This window comes from Haliaeetus albicilla, chromosome 5, assembly GCF_947461875.1.
Source record: "Haliaeetus albicilla chromosome 5, bHalAlb1.1, whole genome shotgun sequence".
NCBI classification, from domain to species: domain Eukaryota; kingdom Metazoa; phylum Chordata; class Aves; order Accipitriformes; family Accipitridae; genus Haliaeetus; species Haliaeetus albicilla.
The window spans coordinates 8865831-8880618 of NC_091487.1; the positions used below are offsets into that span (position 1 = coordinate 8865831).

Genomic DNA, 14788 nt, shown 5'->3' on the forward strand with positions numbered 1-14788 from the left:
CTTACATTTTCCTCTGATTAAATCACCTGATAGTTGGGTGTTGTATGTGTTATCGGTTTTGGGATGCAGACCTGATTGGTGTGACTGATGTTGCAGCATGGGAAGCTGGTCATGACAGTTCGTGGTATTTTAATTAATGTTTGGGGGAAACTCTTCTGTGTAAATTTTAAAGACTCAGCTTTATGTGAAACTTAAACTCTCTTATTCTGTTGGCAGCCAGCCACATTTGAGATGTTCCTCAAATGCTGCCTATCCCATCCCCTACAATGATTGCTTCTTCAGCTCAGCCATTTTGTGGCCCTCATTGGACTAGCATTCTGGACATGACAAAAAAGCCTATAAAAAAGCAAAAGTATCTTCATGTATTTATCTGGCCTCAAGAGTCCTCGGACAAGCATTTGAGCTGACACAACTGAAAGAGTGGTTAAAAACTATGGAAGTGTGGAAGTGGTAGAAAGAAGCAAGTAATTCCCCTATGAGATAATGACAGTGCGCCAGGATCGTGCAGTGGTATGGCAGGAGACTTATGAACAGATTCCAGCTCTGTTCTCTAAACAGTGTCTTCCATCAACTGGAACCATCAGTCAAATTACCAGCAGCATTCAGATAGACTTTACCAAGGCAGTTCCCATTCCAGTGCCACTCCATTGGGACAGCCAACCTGTGACTCTCCCCAGGAGAGACTCCTTTCTGTCTCTTCTTTGGGGTGCCAGTAGGATGTTCTGTGGCATGCTTGCTTGTAGCCTCTTCACAGTATTTGAAGATAAAGCAGTTGTCCTGCTAGCTAGGACATAGTGCCGGGGAGGTTTGCAGTGTGGAGAGACAAGCTTCCCCTTCTCCAGTTTCGTTTCTTTTCTTCTCATGGGGGCAACAGAAAGTGAGCAGTGGCAGTGCTGCATGCTCTAAGGAGGAATGGCTACAGGGACCACAGCCCTGACCAAGATGGTGCAGGACCTGGGGAGGACCATGAGCCATTTCTGGAGGGCAGCAGCAAGAGCACTTCTGTTGCAGGTTTCTGAAACTTTTGGGAAATCTGTGATCCAGGCAGTGAGGCCAAACACTCCTCTTTGGGGGCAGACCTCTTCTAGAGCATCATTGTCTCTGAAGGAGGTGTTTGCCAGTTCATACATTTGGCAATAGTCACATAGGCCCAGGGCCCTATTACCCAGAGAAGGGACAGAAACACAGCCTGAAGTCATCTTCAGTATGGTGACGTGTATGCTCGCACCACAGCCACCCCAGCCGTTGCGTGTATATAATCACATAGGGGTAGTGGTGGGGTCTGCCTGAGGAGGCACTAGCATGGGAGCTGTGCATCTCTCTCCATTTACAACAGAGCTGGAGGAGTGTGGTTTGTCCTCTGCTGTTCTGGGAAATTCACTTAATTTAAATTCAGCCACTGTTGCAGTCTAGAGAAAGAAAGGCTAGCAGTTGTTTTTTTTTAATGTTTGGAGGTGGCTTTTGCACTGTGTGCTTAGAGCCATGTGCTGTCCTTAACCTGTGTGGACCCTGGACCCTTGTTTGCAGTATGAGTTTGTTTGTGGAAGAGCATGTGGGCACAGGAGGGATCTTAGCGTCAGAGGGGAGGCTTTTGGAGGAACAGCCATGGACAATTGCAAATTTATGTTTGAAGACTTCAAAGTGTTTTCATACGGCAAATAAAAATGTTGTTAATTTATCAACATGAACTTTTATCTTTGTGAAGACCTGAAGTCCACAATAGAATTTTGCAAACTGTATCACTAAATAGCTGCTAGCTTCAAAGATTATTTTGTATTTTTAAGTCTGCAGAGATAAAACAAGGAATATTTTTTTTCCTTACTTTTCTCTCAGACCTTTGCACCTGTGGCTTTTGTGGTAACTAGAGAGCAGTGGTACATAACACTAGGTGGCTGTCTAAGAAGTGATTTCTTGATTCAAGGCTCCTAAAGCAAATCAGCTCTGGCAGCACCACTTTATGTGTTTGTGCATGCTACCTTTCTTCAGTAACTGAAGGGGAAGTGAGCTAGCGCCTAATTACAGAAAATGACAGCATCGTAATATGTGAACAGTCATGGCTGCTGGGGGTGAAAGCACGCCACAGCCCTGCCTCACAGAGGAAAACTAGACCCTTGGGTGGGCCTGTTTCTCCTCCACTGAGAAGACTGGATTAAAATTAGAACCCAGAGCTGAGACCCTTTCCAGTTCACTGTCCCTTCGGAGGGCTTTACCGCATCATAAATTATGATACGTTTGTTTGCATTTCTTTTTTTTGCTAGCCACAAACCAGTGCTGTGCTTTTCTTACCGGAACACTGGAGGCTGTTCTCAGAAATAGCTCCCTCAAAGAGCTGGCCTGCAGCACCCGCTCAGAGGTCGTGCACAGTGGTGACGCTTCTTGAGATCACTGTGTTGTTACGGGCTGCTCGTGAGCTCAGGGCCTGTTGTGTCTGCAGCAGTAGGTTTGGTGCCTTCTCTAGGGGCTTACAGCTGGAGCGAAAGGAGAGGCAGTTGGTGATTTTGCTATGCAGCAGATGAACTTCTGTCACTTCAGCATGAAGAATTGCTAGGACAAGGCTGATGAGTCCAGAAAACAGTGTCATAGCAGGCCAGACTTTGTGTCAAGTCTTTTACAGAGGTAATAGCTAAAGGAAGCCTAGGAACTACTATTTCTTAAGTAAAATTGCAAACAATTTATTTAACCGAAGCTTGTTAAGAGACTTTGAACAGCTTGGCCAGATGCAAACACCTATAAATACTCTGAACCTGCTCTTCAGGTGCAGCAGAGCTCTGACCATGTGATTCAGGGGGCACCAGGAGAGATGCATGATTCGGGATGGAGCAGCAGGCTGTGTGATTCCCCAAGATGGGACTTAGAACAGCCTCAGGGCTGCTTCTGGCTGGGCCAGCTACAACTGTCCTCTGGGATCAGAGCTGCTGAGTTGCAGCAGAGCCATGTGCTGCTTCCATTTCCCTTTCTTCTTGCCTCTGGCATTTCTGATTTGGAGCTCATATTTGCAGGGTAGAGTTGGCTTCACCGGCTATCTGTCATCCTGCAATTTCCCTATATGGCAGGAATTGCAGCCTCCCAGCTGGCATCAGCTACTTACTCTGTCCTCATACACTTGCTGTTTGAATTTTTAATGAACTGGCACCAACAGCATCTCCTCCAGTCTTGGGAAGTCTGGTTCCACTCGGGAAGTAGCAGACCTTGTGATACTGATTTGAGGGTAGAGGAGCACAAGGAGACCATCTGTGTTTTAAACGGTAAGGCATTTGGAGCAGGGCAGATTTGCTAAACGTGATAGTAGCATCTTCTCATCTCTTTGAGAATAGTGGGTGGGACACAGGCTGGAGATCACATGGAGGAGGACAGACCTGTCAAGTCTCTAGTGTCCTGTGAGGTTTGCTTACCTGGCTTTTGCCTCTTGAGTATCTCCTACATGTGCAGTGAAGTGCCACAGCCTCCTTCCGTGGAGGGAAGATGCCCATCAGATGGGCATGAATGGCCAGTTCTTCTCTCTGAATCCCAAATGCCTCTGGTGAGGAGACAGAGCAGTGGTGCTGGGGCTGCACCCAGGCTTTTGGCAGAATTTCAAATTTGAAAGAGTATGTTGGGCCTGCCACCAGGACCTCTTCCTCACCACCTTCCCTGGTGAAGGATCATGCATGTGAGGCCAGACAGTGATGGAGAAATTAGAGAGGGTTGCAAGGCTGGGGAGGGCGGTGACTGGCTTTTGAGCTGTCTGTGGCTAATTTATCAGTGATGGCTACTCGTTATCTCTAAAACATTGCATAGTAAACTCAATATGAGTTCACAACTGGGCTAGATTAACTAATAAGTGAATCCTGTCATGCCTCTGTTTCAAAGATTTGTTTTAATAATTGTATCCTTAAAGTTGTCTTCACTGAAGAGTTGATCTGAGCTGTGTACCAGGGTTTAGCTAATTTTCCTCACTGCTTCACCTCTGTCCACCTCCCATTCTCCTTCCTGCTCCCGTGGAGAAATCTTTGCCTTGTTTGGAATCTGGGACTGGGGGCATTTTCTTGCATGCGTGTTGGCAAGCACAGAAGCAGACTGGAGGCAGGAAGGTGAGTTAGGACTGCAGCCTACCCAGCCTGGGTTAGGCCAAGCAGGCAGGAAATAGAAGCATGTAGTAATGACCAACTGTAGAAGGGGTATATCTTTGGGTACCTCCTGTTTGTTTAGCAATTTTCCAGGGTTTTACCATTGTAGGTACATTATCCTTTACCAAGACAGCATGTGTGACCGTATTGACTGGTGCCTGTGGAAGACAGGTAGATTTGGTATGGCATATGTGGAAAGAGGCTTTGCTTTTGAGTAGGGAATTTGAAATCCGAGGAGTTTCCATGCCATATTTTGTACTTTTTTTTTTACCCTTGTATCTTATGAGACTGTGAGGAGGAGGGTAAAGAAGCACAAAGTGGACTTTAAAAAAAGAAAAAGTTTGAATGAAACTTCCAAAGTGTCTTAGTGATTTATGGACATTAATCTTATCTGGAGATTGCTGGGACCTGTGTACTCCAGGCATAAGTATGTGCTTGCCAGTCTGCCCATCTGTCATCTTTTCAACTCCTGACTTATCACTGTATGAGAATTCAGGCCCTTGGTTAACTTCTACTTTGTTGGTTTTTTTTCCATCTTCAGAGAAGTGAGAGAGAGACTGAAGCAGCAAGTTGTTGAGATGAAAGAGAAATTTCCGGGATTCAGACCAGGACTTGCAATTTTGCAGGTATTGTTTTCTTTAATGACAACTATAGAAAATCTGTATTGCTTTGCAGTGGTAAGTACACAGCTGATCGATGTGCAAATGGTAACATGTTATAAGGCACAGAATAGCAGAGTTCCCTGTGAGATGGTAACACAGTTCTGTGATGTCTTTTCCCCAAGTACCTAGGCACAGAAACATTTTGGGGTTGATTCTTTTTTTTTTTTTTCTTTCATCAGACCCTTGCAGTTCTCTGAGCGTTATGATTGTGAAATGGTGAACAGGCTTCTTGCCTTTTAAGAGGAAGCAGTGCTTGTAGACTGTATTCCAAGTCTCTGCATTTGTGTGAGCCCAAAGCCTGTCAGCTTTCAGATATGTATTTGTACCAGAAATCTTTGAAATGGGGTGTTTATTAAGGGATTTGGTCTGCTGTTATGTCAGAATGTGGAGAGGCAAGGGTAAAAAAACAAAAAAAGCAACCGAAAACACCTTTGACCAAGAACACTTTGAGTGCAGGGAATGGAAGAAAATCCCATTGCTAAATTTGATGTCTGTCAGAAGTGTGAGTAAGTGCTAGAGTCTACACAGAAACTCTTGGGGAGGAGAAAAGGACTCATAAGTACAGGGTTTTGGCCTGTATTTGGCAGAATTAAAGTGGTGGGGTTTCTTTCCTTGCAGCTGTAAAAAATGGAAACTCTTTGTGCTTGGATCAGAAGGTGACTAGCAGTAGCAAGTGTCGTGTAGCAGGAAGGAACTGTGTGGCCACAAAGGATTGATGGACTGAACGTGGCTGCTTACAGAAGTGGCTTCTGTTCTTATTCAGTATTTTGGGCTCCTGAAGAGCAATTCTCATCTCTGGATTCCAGTGCTGAGACCACTATAGTATACAAAGACCATGCTCCTCTTCAATGCCAGGAACAAATTTGTTTGTGGTTTGGTTTTTTCTGGTTTTCTTTTCCATTAGCTTTAAGAAGATTATCTCTACAGAAGACTTGTCTTCAGGTGTTTAGAAGGAAGGAGGAAGGTGTTTTATTTAAAATCTAGTAAGGAATACTTTGATGGAAGCTGCTGAACTGCTGACCTTGTAAACTGTCTTCAAAAACTGCTGTCTTCTAGCGTTATTGGAATTTTTTCTTGGTTGGCCTGTGTTCTCTTCAATCCTGGGTTGTCTCAGAGTCCTTTACAACCTGTTTGCTCTTTGGCTCTCTGACACTTTTGTAAACCAGCAAATGGTCTGGGCTTGGAATTCTCCTAATACTGATATGCTCAGCTGTCTATTTTTCAGTTAAGTTAGGACAATTAGCTGTTTCTGATATGTAGCACCCCACACAACATGTGCTCTTTTCTTGGGAGGTATCTGGTGTCCTCTGAGCTCAAAGAGTAATTAGTTAATCTTTATTTTTTGTCTTGTAGTCAGTAATGTCCTCTTTTGCAGAATATATGTTGTCTGTTTGCTGACATCTGATGCCTGCTCTCTTTCTTCTTTTCTGCCCTGTATGAGGTATACCTTTTCCTAAACCCAGCAGACTTTAAAGGGGAGACAGCCCCTTTGTCTAACCCTTGGAAAGAAGAACTAATGTGTGCTGGGTGATCAGGTAATGCAGTCACCCCTGCAGCCTGTATTCTGGTGAGAACCAGGGATAGCTCCCAAGTACCAGGGAACAGGGTGCTTATCAGCTTTTCCTTACTTGTCCCTTATTTTCTTAAGGTTACAAGGAGTATTACCTTTAACAGAACATACTGGATGTTGCAGGTAATCTTCTGAAATACAATTGTACCGTAGTCACCCAGTACTGCCAAAAACTACAGGCGTTTGTTCCACTTGCTGCTTTCTCTGTGCACTGCTTTGTTCTTGTTTTGCTGGGGGTTTTTTTGGCAGGAAAATTCTCAAGGTACAAAACAGCAGTGGAAGAAATCTCTCCATCAGGGCATACGTATGTGCATAAAATTAAGATTCCTGGGTATCAAAGAGGTCCAACTTTTCTGAAAGCCTTAATCAGATAATTGGATGTTATCGGCACCTGCTGATCATGTTAATTAGCTAGAGGTTTGACTTTCTCAGATGAGATAGCAGGCAGTATTTTCTGTTTTGGAGACCACTGTGTTTCTATTTTCAACAGGTGTAAATAGTGTTTATGCAGGAGATCAGACAACTTGTCTTTAGCTGCCTCTTACTTGAAAGGACACTTTTCCTGTTAACTCCAGCTACTTATAGCCTCTATCAGTGTGTTTTACAGTTATTCAAGAATACCTCTGTCTCCTTGGTGTAGCTCAAAGGAAGCCAAGGAAGCTAAGGGTTAAGCCCATCTCAGCTGGTTTCTACACTGCAGCGTGACTCAACTGTCTTTTCAACCTTAGGTTGGAAATCGGGATGATTCAAACCTCTACATTAATATGAAGCTGAAGGCTGCTGCTGAGGTAATGCCCAAACTCTTAATATTTCTTTTTATCCTCCTACAGTAGGTCAAATCTGAGTATGAAAAAACAGATGCAAATCAAATAGTTTTGTCTAAGCTTTGCTCTTATTGGAGAAACCAATGTTGGCCTGAATTCCTTGTTATAAGGAAGTGGTATAGGTGTGTAACCTGACACTTAGCCAAGTGGGGTACTCCTGTAACAACAGTGGGGGTTGGTGCCACTTTTTGTGTGATCATCTCCTAGATTATGTGTGTCTGAAGTGCTGATGCTCTGTCTTTCCTTTCTGTGGCCATGCACTTACCTTCCCTGAATGTCTTGTACCTGCAGTTCCCTTGCATCTGTCACTGAGTGGTACGCTGCATGCTACAGCAGGGCCGAGAACGTAGATGAGTCCCTGTTTCCCTAGGTGATAGCTGGCATCTTCTCTGCTGGCATTTCAAGGCAGTATGCTGTCAAGCCCAGATGACCTTGTTCATGTCAGAAGGTGAATAGGACAGCTGAAGTATGGACCGGACCAATCTAAGCAAGCGAAGCACTCAGCTTTTTTCTTCTCTTTCATTGATGGTATTTCCAAATAATAGGACTGTAGCCACAGGAACAGGAGATAGACCTGGGAAATGTGACAGAATGTAGCTGTGGCTGGGCTGGACTGAGAGAATAGCCAGATCAATTCAGAAATCAGATCATTTGTTGGTATTCTTATTTGCAGATTGGGATCAGTGCCAATCACATAAAACTGCCAAACACAGCAACAGAAGCTGATGTAAGTAATACAGCCAATAATGAAAAAAATACATAATTTTGGTTTTGAGCTCAAGAGGTGAACTTATATTTGCCCTCTCATCTTATAAAAAAAGACTGCTTGTCCATAAATTTTAACTCATGAAAAAAAACCTGGAACCTGCTGAGATTATTTTATTTTTTAAAAGAAAACTAAACCACTACAATGTAAAATTTAGAGACTTTAACAGGTATCTTTCTAAAAATAAAAAATGTGAGTCATTTATACTCTTGGGTGGAAAAACTAAACATACTCTGTGTGTCTGCTAATCCAGATAGGATTGTGCTTTTTCCTTTGCATCAGTCATATTTCAGTTTAACGGCCATTAGGTTTTTGGTCTTTACTTGTTGTAGGTCCTCAAGTGCATTGCCTCTTTGAATGGAGACCCTGCTGTTCATGGCTTTATAGTGCAGCTGCCACTTGACTCTGATAAACCCATCAATACAGAAAAAATAACCAATGCTGTTGCACCTGAGAAGGATGTAGATGGGTAAACTGACTTCACCCCTGGAGAGCATGACAGCTACTCCAGAAAGAAACTTTTTTTTTTTTCTTTGGAATGGTGATCATGAGGCTGAGAGTCTTACTTGGCCTTTATTCTTTCAAAATACAGCCTAAGTAGCATCAATGCTGGGAAACTCTCTAGAGGCGACCTTGGAGACTGCTTTATTCCCTGTACACCAAAAGGATGCATGGAACTTATCAGGCAGACAGGTAAGGAGGTTGCCATCCATTATTCATTACTGCAGTAGTCTTCAATAAGAGGAGAAATTATGCACATTGCAAGGCTGTGCTTCACATTGAAACTTTTTTTGAGATGCCACATTTCATCTCTGCCTTTTCAGATAGTAAAAGAACTAGTTTTAAAATGGTCCTTCCTTCCTCCCTCCCAGCTCCAGTTTCCTATCACACACAGCCCAGAAGAAAAATAGTAGCCAGACTAGACTTAAACTGACCAAAAGACTCCAGACCCATTTGAGTTAATTCGTACTAGGATGCACAATGACCTATTTTTACTTTCTCCTAACTTTGTGATGCAGGCATCCAGGTTGCAGGGAAAAGAGCTGTAGTGATTGGTCGCAGTAAGATCGTTGGTGCTCCCATGCATGACTTGCTGCTCTGGAATCATGCAACGGTAACCGTTTGCCATTCAAAGACCTCGACGCTGGCTGAGGAGGTAAGGACAAAATTTTTTTTTTTTTTTTTTTCTTTGGGCAAGTGCTGAGAATTTAATCATCCCTTCCTAATCTTTATGTAGTGGCCTGCAAGACAGTATATGTTTTTGTTTTTTTCCAAAAAGGCCAGGTGGTCTTTTGCTTTAATGGCTGGGAAATGCTAGGCCAAATGTTTTCTCCAGTTGTTTTTTTCAGTCTATTTTCTGTGACTGGGAGTTGGTACCATTTTCTCTTTAGCAGTGAGAGTGACAGGAATAGCGTGTTGCTGTGCTGCCACCTACTTCGATTTTGTAGAGCAATCAACACTGCCAGGCTCTGTACGCAAGTATTAAAGCTGAAAAGGGGGTAGGTGTATTTGAATATAACTCACAGAGAAGATCAGAAACACGGCAATGCTTCATGGCATTGAGTTACTGTTCAATAAGACTGTCATTAGGTTTATTAACAATTGAAGTGCTAATTCTTAATGAAATCTTAAAAATAGTTTATCTCCCTTGAAGATTAAAAGAAAAAATTCCAAGGGATAGCAGCTTCCTAAGCAGACATGAATGAAGCAGTGCAAGAACTGATGAGAAGCTTTAGTCAGAGTCTCTAGCACCAGCTTTGTGACCAGATCTGTCAAATTTACTGAGTGCTGTGTGAATGAATATTAGTGCTGAATTACAATCAGCTTTCCCTGGAGTTGCATGTTACACAGTCCTGGACATAAAAACCGCAAGACAGTGCTGCCACAAGTGAAGTGCCGCTTAGACTTCTGTGCAGGGGTTGTTCTTGGCTGCTGTCTGATGAGTGCTGGGTATATTTCTAGCATTGAAAAGAGCAGCTGAATATGCAGGGATATTTGAAGGGAGGAAGATAAGAATATGCAAAGGCTTTAATTTTATCTAAAAGTAGTCTGTATGATCTACTTGGGAATCATGGAGAAGTTCAAAGGAGGTTGTGAAGTGTTGACTAGCAATAGTTCAGGGTAGGAGTGTGAAAATAAGCTATAATTTCTGGCTGCAGGGATTTATCCCTGCCAAGGAACTGCTAGCTACCTTTAATTGCTGACACCCTTCCATCCCTCCGATGGCAATGGGTGAGCACACAGTTTCACTGCAGTTGAAGCTGATCTAAGTTGCTGCTGAAGCAGCTCCTGCGTTCTTCCACTGCCGGTGTGATACAGAGGTGTTTATTTGGTTTTGTTTTTGTAGGTTGGTAAAGCTGATATCCTGGTGGTTGCAGCTGGTAAAGCTGAAATGGTAAAAGGTGAATGGATCAAACCTGGTGCAGTCGTAATAGACTGTGGAATTAACCATGTGCCAGGTGCGTGGGTAATGTATAAAGAGTGGGGATGTGTTTATTTGTATATAAATGCAGTTGCTAAGTAAGAACATGGATACTGTTTCCTTGGTGCTTCTAGTGGATGTGGACTTCTTTCTCTTTAAAGTCTGTCTTGGGTAATGATGACAACCTCTGAAGATGCCAGAATAAAAAAAACGGTTGGTCTGAAGTAATGTCCCAAAGCAGATCAGTGGCAGTTTTGTTTCTGCCTTCAATGAGGCTGATGATTACTAGATTAAAGAAGAGGCCTAGGAAATATTACAACAGAATATCCATGTAATTTGCCCTAACTACATAGTGAAGTCTTGCTGCTGTTGTCACTTATAAGCGCACAGCTTTGCTGTCATTGCTTTGCAGTTAGATCTGACTAAGCTGTTCTGTTTGAAATACATAAATGGCAAGCAGTCCCTTAAAGTAGTTGTGGATTTGTTGAACTGCAACATTAACTTCTTAGGCTTGAATGGCTGTTGTCTTGAAACAAAGCAGCTTCTGCAGGAGTATTGGTGACAGTGGCTCTGGCATAAAATGAAGTGCTTTAACAAAAGGATTTTAGGGTAGCATTTCACTTAGCTACACATTCCTTGTAAAGGAGGAACAGACAGTCTGGCAATTTCTGTTTTCATCTAATTTAAAATCCAAATTACAGATATTGAATGATATGGAAAATTAGTCACCATCCAACTATCTCTGTGCTACGCCCACAAGGCTTTTAAAAGGTAGTTTTCATAATTAATCAGTCATTTTGTTGCCATTATTTAATGGAATGTAAAGAAATTTCTGTTCAGCAGTCTTGTTCCTCAAAGATGACATTGAGTTGCATTTAAAAACATTAGTCCTTTGTCTAATTAAAATTAAAAAGTCATCTGCTGTTGCTGTTTGTTGCTTGATGTATTTGTGCCAAGCTACCCAAACTTGGGCAATTTGCCAAAACCCACAAGGTCACTGCTGATTTGCATGAAGCAGAATGGTTTGGAGGCTCCCCCACAAACATGTTGCAAATAAAACTACCATTGTGTTTCTGACATATGATGGTTATGACCTTTTTTTCAGGGTTGATGTGAATAGCATCTCTGAGGACACATCCCTGTTTCTCTGCAATTAGTCTGCCTTGGGCAGTGCCCTGAGATCTGAGCTTCTTGTACACCCAGCCTAGTCAATGTTGCATGGCAATACGCTTAATGGCGTTGTGAGACTTGCTAATCAGTGCTTGATAGAGTACCATGGCAGTTGTCAGATTTCAAAATGATGGATGCCACAGCCTTTTTTTTTCTGTGGTTTTCTGAAGCTGCTGAGTTTTCCTGCCTCTTTCTTCCCTTCTGATAGGTTGCAAAAAAGTTTTCAGATGAATCTTTTGGGAAATCAGTGCCAGAATTGTAGGAATTGCAATGCTACAGAAAGAATGGCAGCTAGTTTCCTAGCCTCTCCAGCTACATCACTGTACAGATAGAATATTGCTGCTGTGATGGTGCTTTGAATGTGACAGAGAGAGAAATAGCACAGTTGCCATACATCCTACCATAGCTGTAAGTGCACCCAGCTAGGTGCCTCCTAGGTGTAGATGTGAGTTGCAGCTGGGGGACATGGCAATCTCTGGATATGCCTACACTTTGCAAGTCAGGGTGCCCTGTATGGGCAAATCCCAATATGATTTGACATATCAGGACATTAACTTCATGCAGGCTTGCCAAGTTGGAGTTAAAAAAAGTTATAGCCATGTAGTGCCATGCAAATGCAGCTGTTGTGCTTTTGAATGGAGGGCAGCCTGTATACTCCCAAGGCTGCCAGTTTGGAGGCTAGAATAGGCAGTTTATGCACATATGGCTTTGTCCTCATGTGTACTACAGCTGAACAGAATTTCTTCCAGGTCTCCAAGTAGAGAGGAAGAGAGGATCTCCTGAAACCTCTATGAGAGCAGACAAGTGTGTCTTATTCCCTTTCCAAACTGGATTGTATTTGTCTTTCTCTCCCCACTGCTGCAGCTGGAGGGCTAGTTCAGCAGATATTCTGAAGGCCTTATTCCAGGCCTGTAGAAATTGCTCTGCTACAGGAAGGGAGAGCAGTGCAGACGGAGGATACTCCCAGAGATGGCATAGTCTCTGGAGTGTCCCTCTCTGAGTCCTGATGGAGGAAGCAACCCTGTTCAAAGTCCTCCTCTGCTATGGGATTTTGCAGCCCTATCCAATAGGGAACCTTGAACAGTGGGATATGAGAGCAGCAAAGGAGGATCAGCCTCTGTGGATCTTGGTGCTATGCTCTTCAGACACCAGAGGAGCTAGAAAGATGTAGAAAGCCTTGACTTGATGTTCTGTTTGTATCTTTATGTACTGGGAATCAAGTTGGCATCACAGGCCTATAAGATCGGATTGTGTTGGATCCCTCATGAAACATCTTTCCCAGTGGTGTCCAGAAAAAGAAGCAGACTGCAGGCAGGTGGCCTCATGTTTTACAGATGAGGGTCATGTATGGTCTTGTGTGTTTGTAGTCATATATCCACCAGAAATATGTTACAGTTGCATGTACATTGGCGCAAATTTGCTTGGAAGTCACGTGGATATTCCCAGGCCTTGTCTGGCACAAGTAGGACTGTGAATTAGCTCCGGTCCAGAATCTGCACTGAGGCCATCCCTCATGCAGCTGTCTCTGGAGATAGATGGAGATCATCATACCTGTTCATTCCATATGTGTAGGCATGTCCTTCACTTCTTTGATCTCAAAGTCCTTGGGTGCTCTCTCTCACGTGTTCCAGCTGGGTACCTGCTGGACCAAAGAAAACACAGGCACTGGGAATGGTTATAGTGTCACTGATTCTCTCTGTAACTAGTTTGTGGTTTGGTTGTTTTTTTTTTTTTAAGAGTGGGTTGATGAATATTGAGAAGGTGAAATTATGGGGAGAGGTAGAAAGTGTTGTATGTGAGCTTTCCTTCAAAAGAATATTTTAAAGGTAATTGAATAGCTCCTCAGTTGTGCTCAGCAGTGCTTGGTGTGAGGTGCAGATGCAGGGACTGGGGGTTTGTTTGGTTTGTGCTCATCACTGTGTCTGTGTAACAGATTAGCTGTTTGTGTTTGGAGTGCCTAATTCATCACTTGTTTTCTTCATTCTTGGGCCTGGAGTCTTCCTGGCCAGGGTGGCTGGTAAGCCTGCTTGGCATCCTTGGAAGAAAATATTGTTATTTGCCTTTTGCAACCTTAATTAAACTGGTCCTTAGGCTGGAAGGTCAGATTGGTCTACAGTTCAGGCAGCAAAGCTGACAGTGGCTGTAGAAACACTGTTAAACAACTGTGATGTTGTTCAGGCTTTGAACTTTAGGGAGCAAAAGTGTTGCTTAAAACACAAACACAGCAAAACATCCAAGCTGCTAATTGTCAGTAACAATGCAGCTAAAAATTAGTGTTGGCAGGAGCTGCTTTTGCTATCTTCAGGTTTTTCACACTGCTTAAAAGTTCCCCTAGAGTCCTTATATCTGAAATGAGAATCTGCCACTCCAGTAGAAACTTAAATTTTCTTTTTTTGGATATGCTGTGTCTGTAATCAGCAAGGTCCTTAGATGACTGTGCTAGTTTACTAATACCTTTTGTCTTTTTCTCTCCTTATGGCTGAACTTAAAGGTCACCACTGGTAAAAAGTGCTGTATCTGCTTCTGAATTGTCAGGTCATGTAGTGCAGCAGCATACAGCTTTTTTTTTTTTTGCCAGAGAGAAAGGGGCTTATTCTACTGGAGCTCTCTTAAGCCACCTGTGAGGTTTGTTTTGTCAAGCCTCTGATCTCTGTGAACTGCAGTATTTACTGGCCCATCATTAGAATGGCAATGAGTAATTGAAAAGCTCAGCATTATCTGTCCTCAGTTTCTGTAAAGGCAGGTGATTTTATTCAATAGTAAGGCCTAGATGTCCTCCAAAATGGAACAGAGCAAGTGTAAACCTGGGTTTTTGGAACAAGTCAGCCATGTTTCTTCTCTCACTACTTCTAGACCATTGGTCTGTATCTCCTTCAAATTGGAAGCTGTACTAATCCTTCAGAGCACTACAGCGGGAGCGGTGACAGGATGGTTCAGGTGACTTCTTTATTGTATGTCCCATTTGTGTTTTATTATTGCAAAGATGTAAGACTTAGTCTGTGCTTTGGTCCCCCCGCCTTTGTTTTGGAGTCATCTTTACACTGTCCTGTAGGCCATGCGCCACCCACTGAGCAAATACTTGCATCCTCAAGAAAAGGGAGATCTGTCTGGCTGAGGACAAATGGCACTTAATGGGAAGATATGTTGCATGAGCTGTTGGCACTCTCTGAGTGAAGTATGATGATAACAGCTTCATCTTGTGATGTTGTTTTAACTTTTTATCCTTCTTTACAGTTTCCTGGGTATTCAGCTTCTGTTTTGTTTACCC

The 14788-nt window shown here is 43.0% G+C and overlaps 1 protein-coding gene across 1 annotated transcript in view; it reads left to right on the top strand.

Annotated features, from left to right (window-relative positions):
* Positions 1 to 14788, top strand: part of MTHFD1 (methylenetetrahydrofolate dehydrogenase, cyclohydrolase and formyltetrahydrofolate synthetase 1) — a 42038-nt gene that overhangs the window by 3042 nt on the left and 24208 nt on the right. Inside the window, exons 2-8 of the mRNA XM_069783254.1 lie at positions 4648 to 4732; positions 7067 to 7126; positions 7836 to 7889; positions 8261 to 8397; positions 8521 to 8621; positions 8948 to 9084; positions 10276 to 10387. Of these exons, the coding sequence (XP_069639355.1) occupies positions 4648 to 4732; positions 7067 to 7126; positions 7836 to 7889; positions 8261 to 8397; positions 8521 to 8621; positions 8948 to 9084; positions 10276 to 10387 (686 nt within the window). The remainder of the gene's footprint in view (positions 1 to 4647; positions 4733 to 7066; positions 7127 to 7835; positions 7890 to 8260; positions 8398 to 8520; positions 8622 to 8947; positions 9085 to 10275; positions 10388 to 14788) is intronic.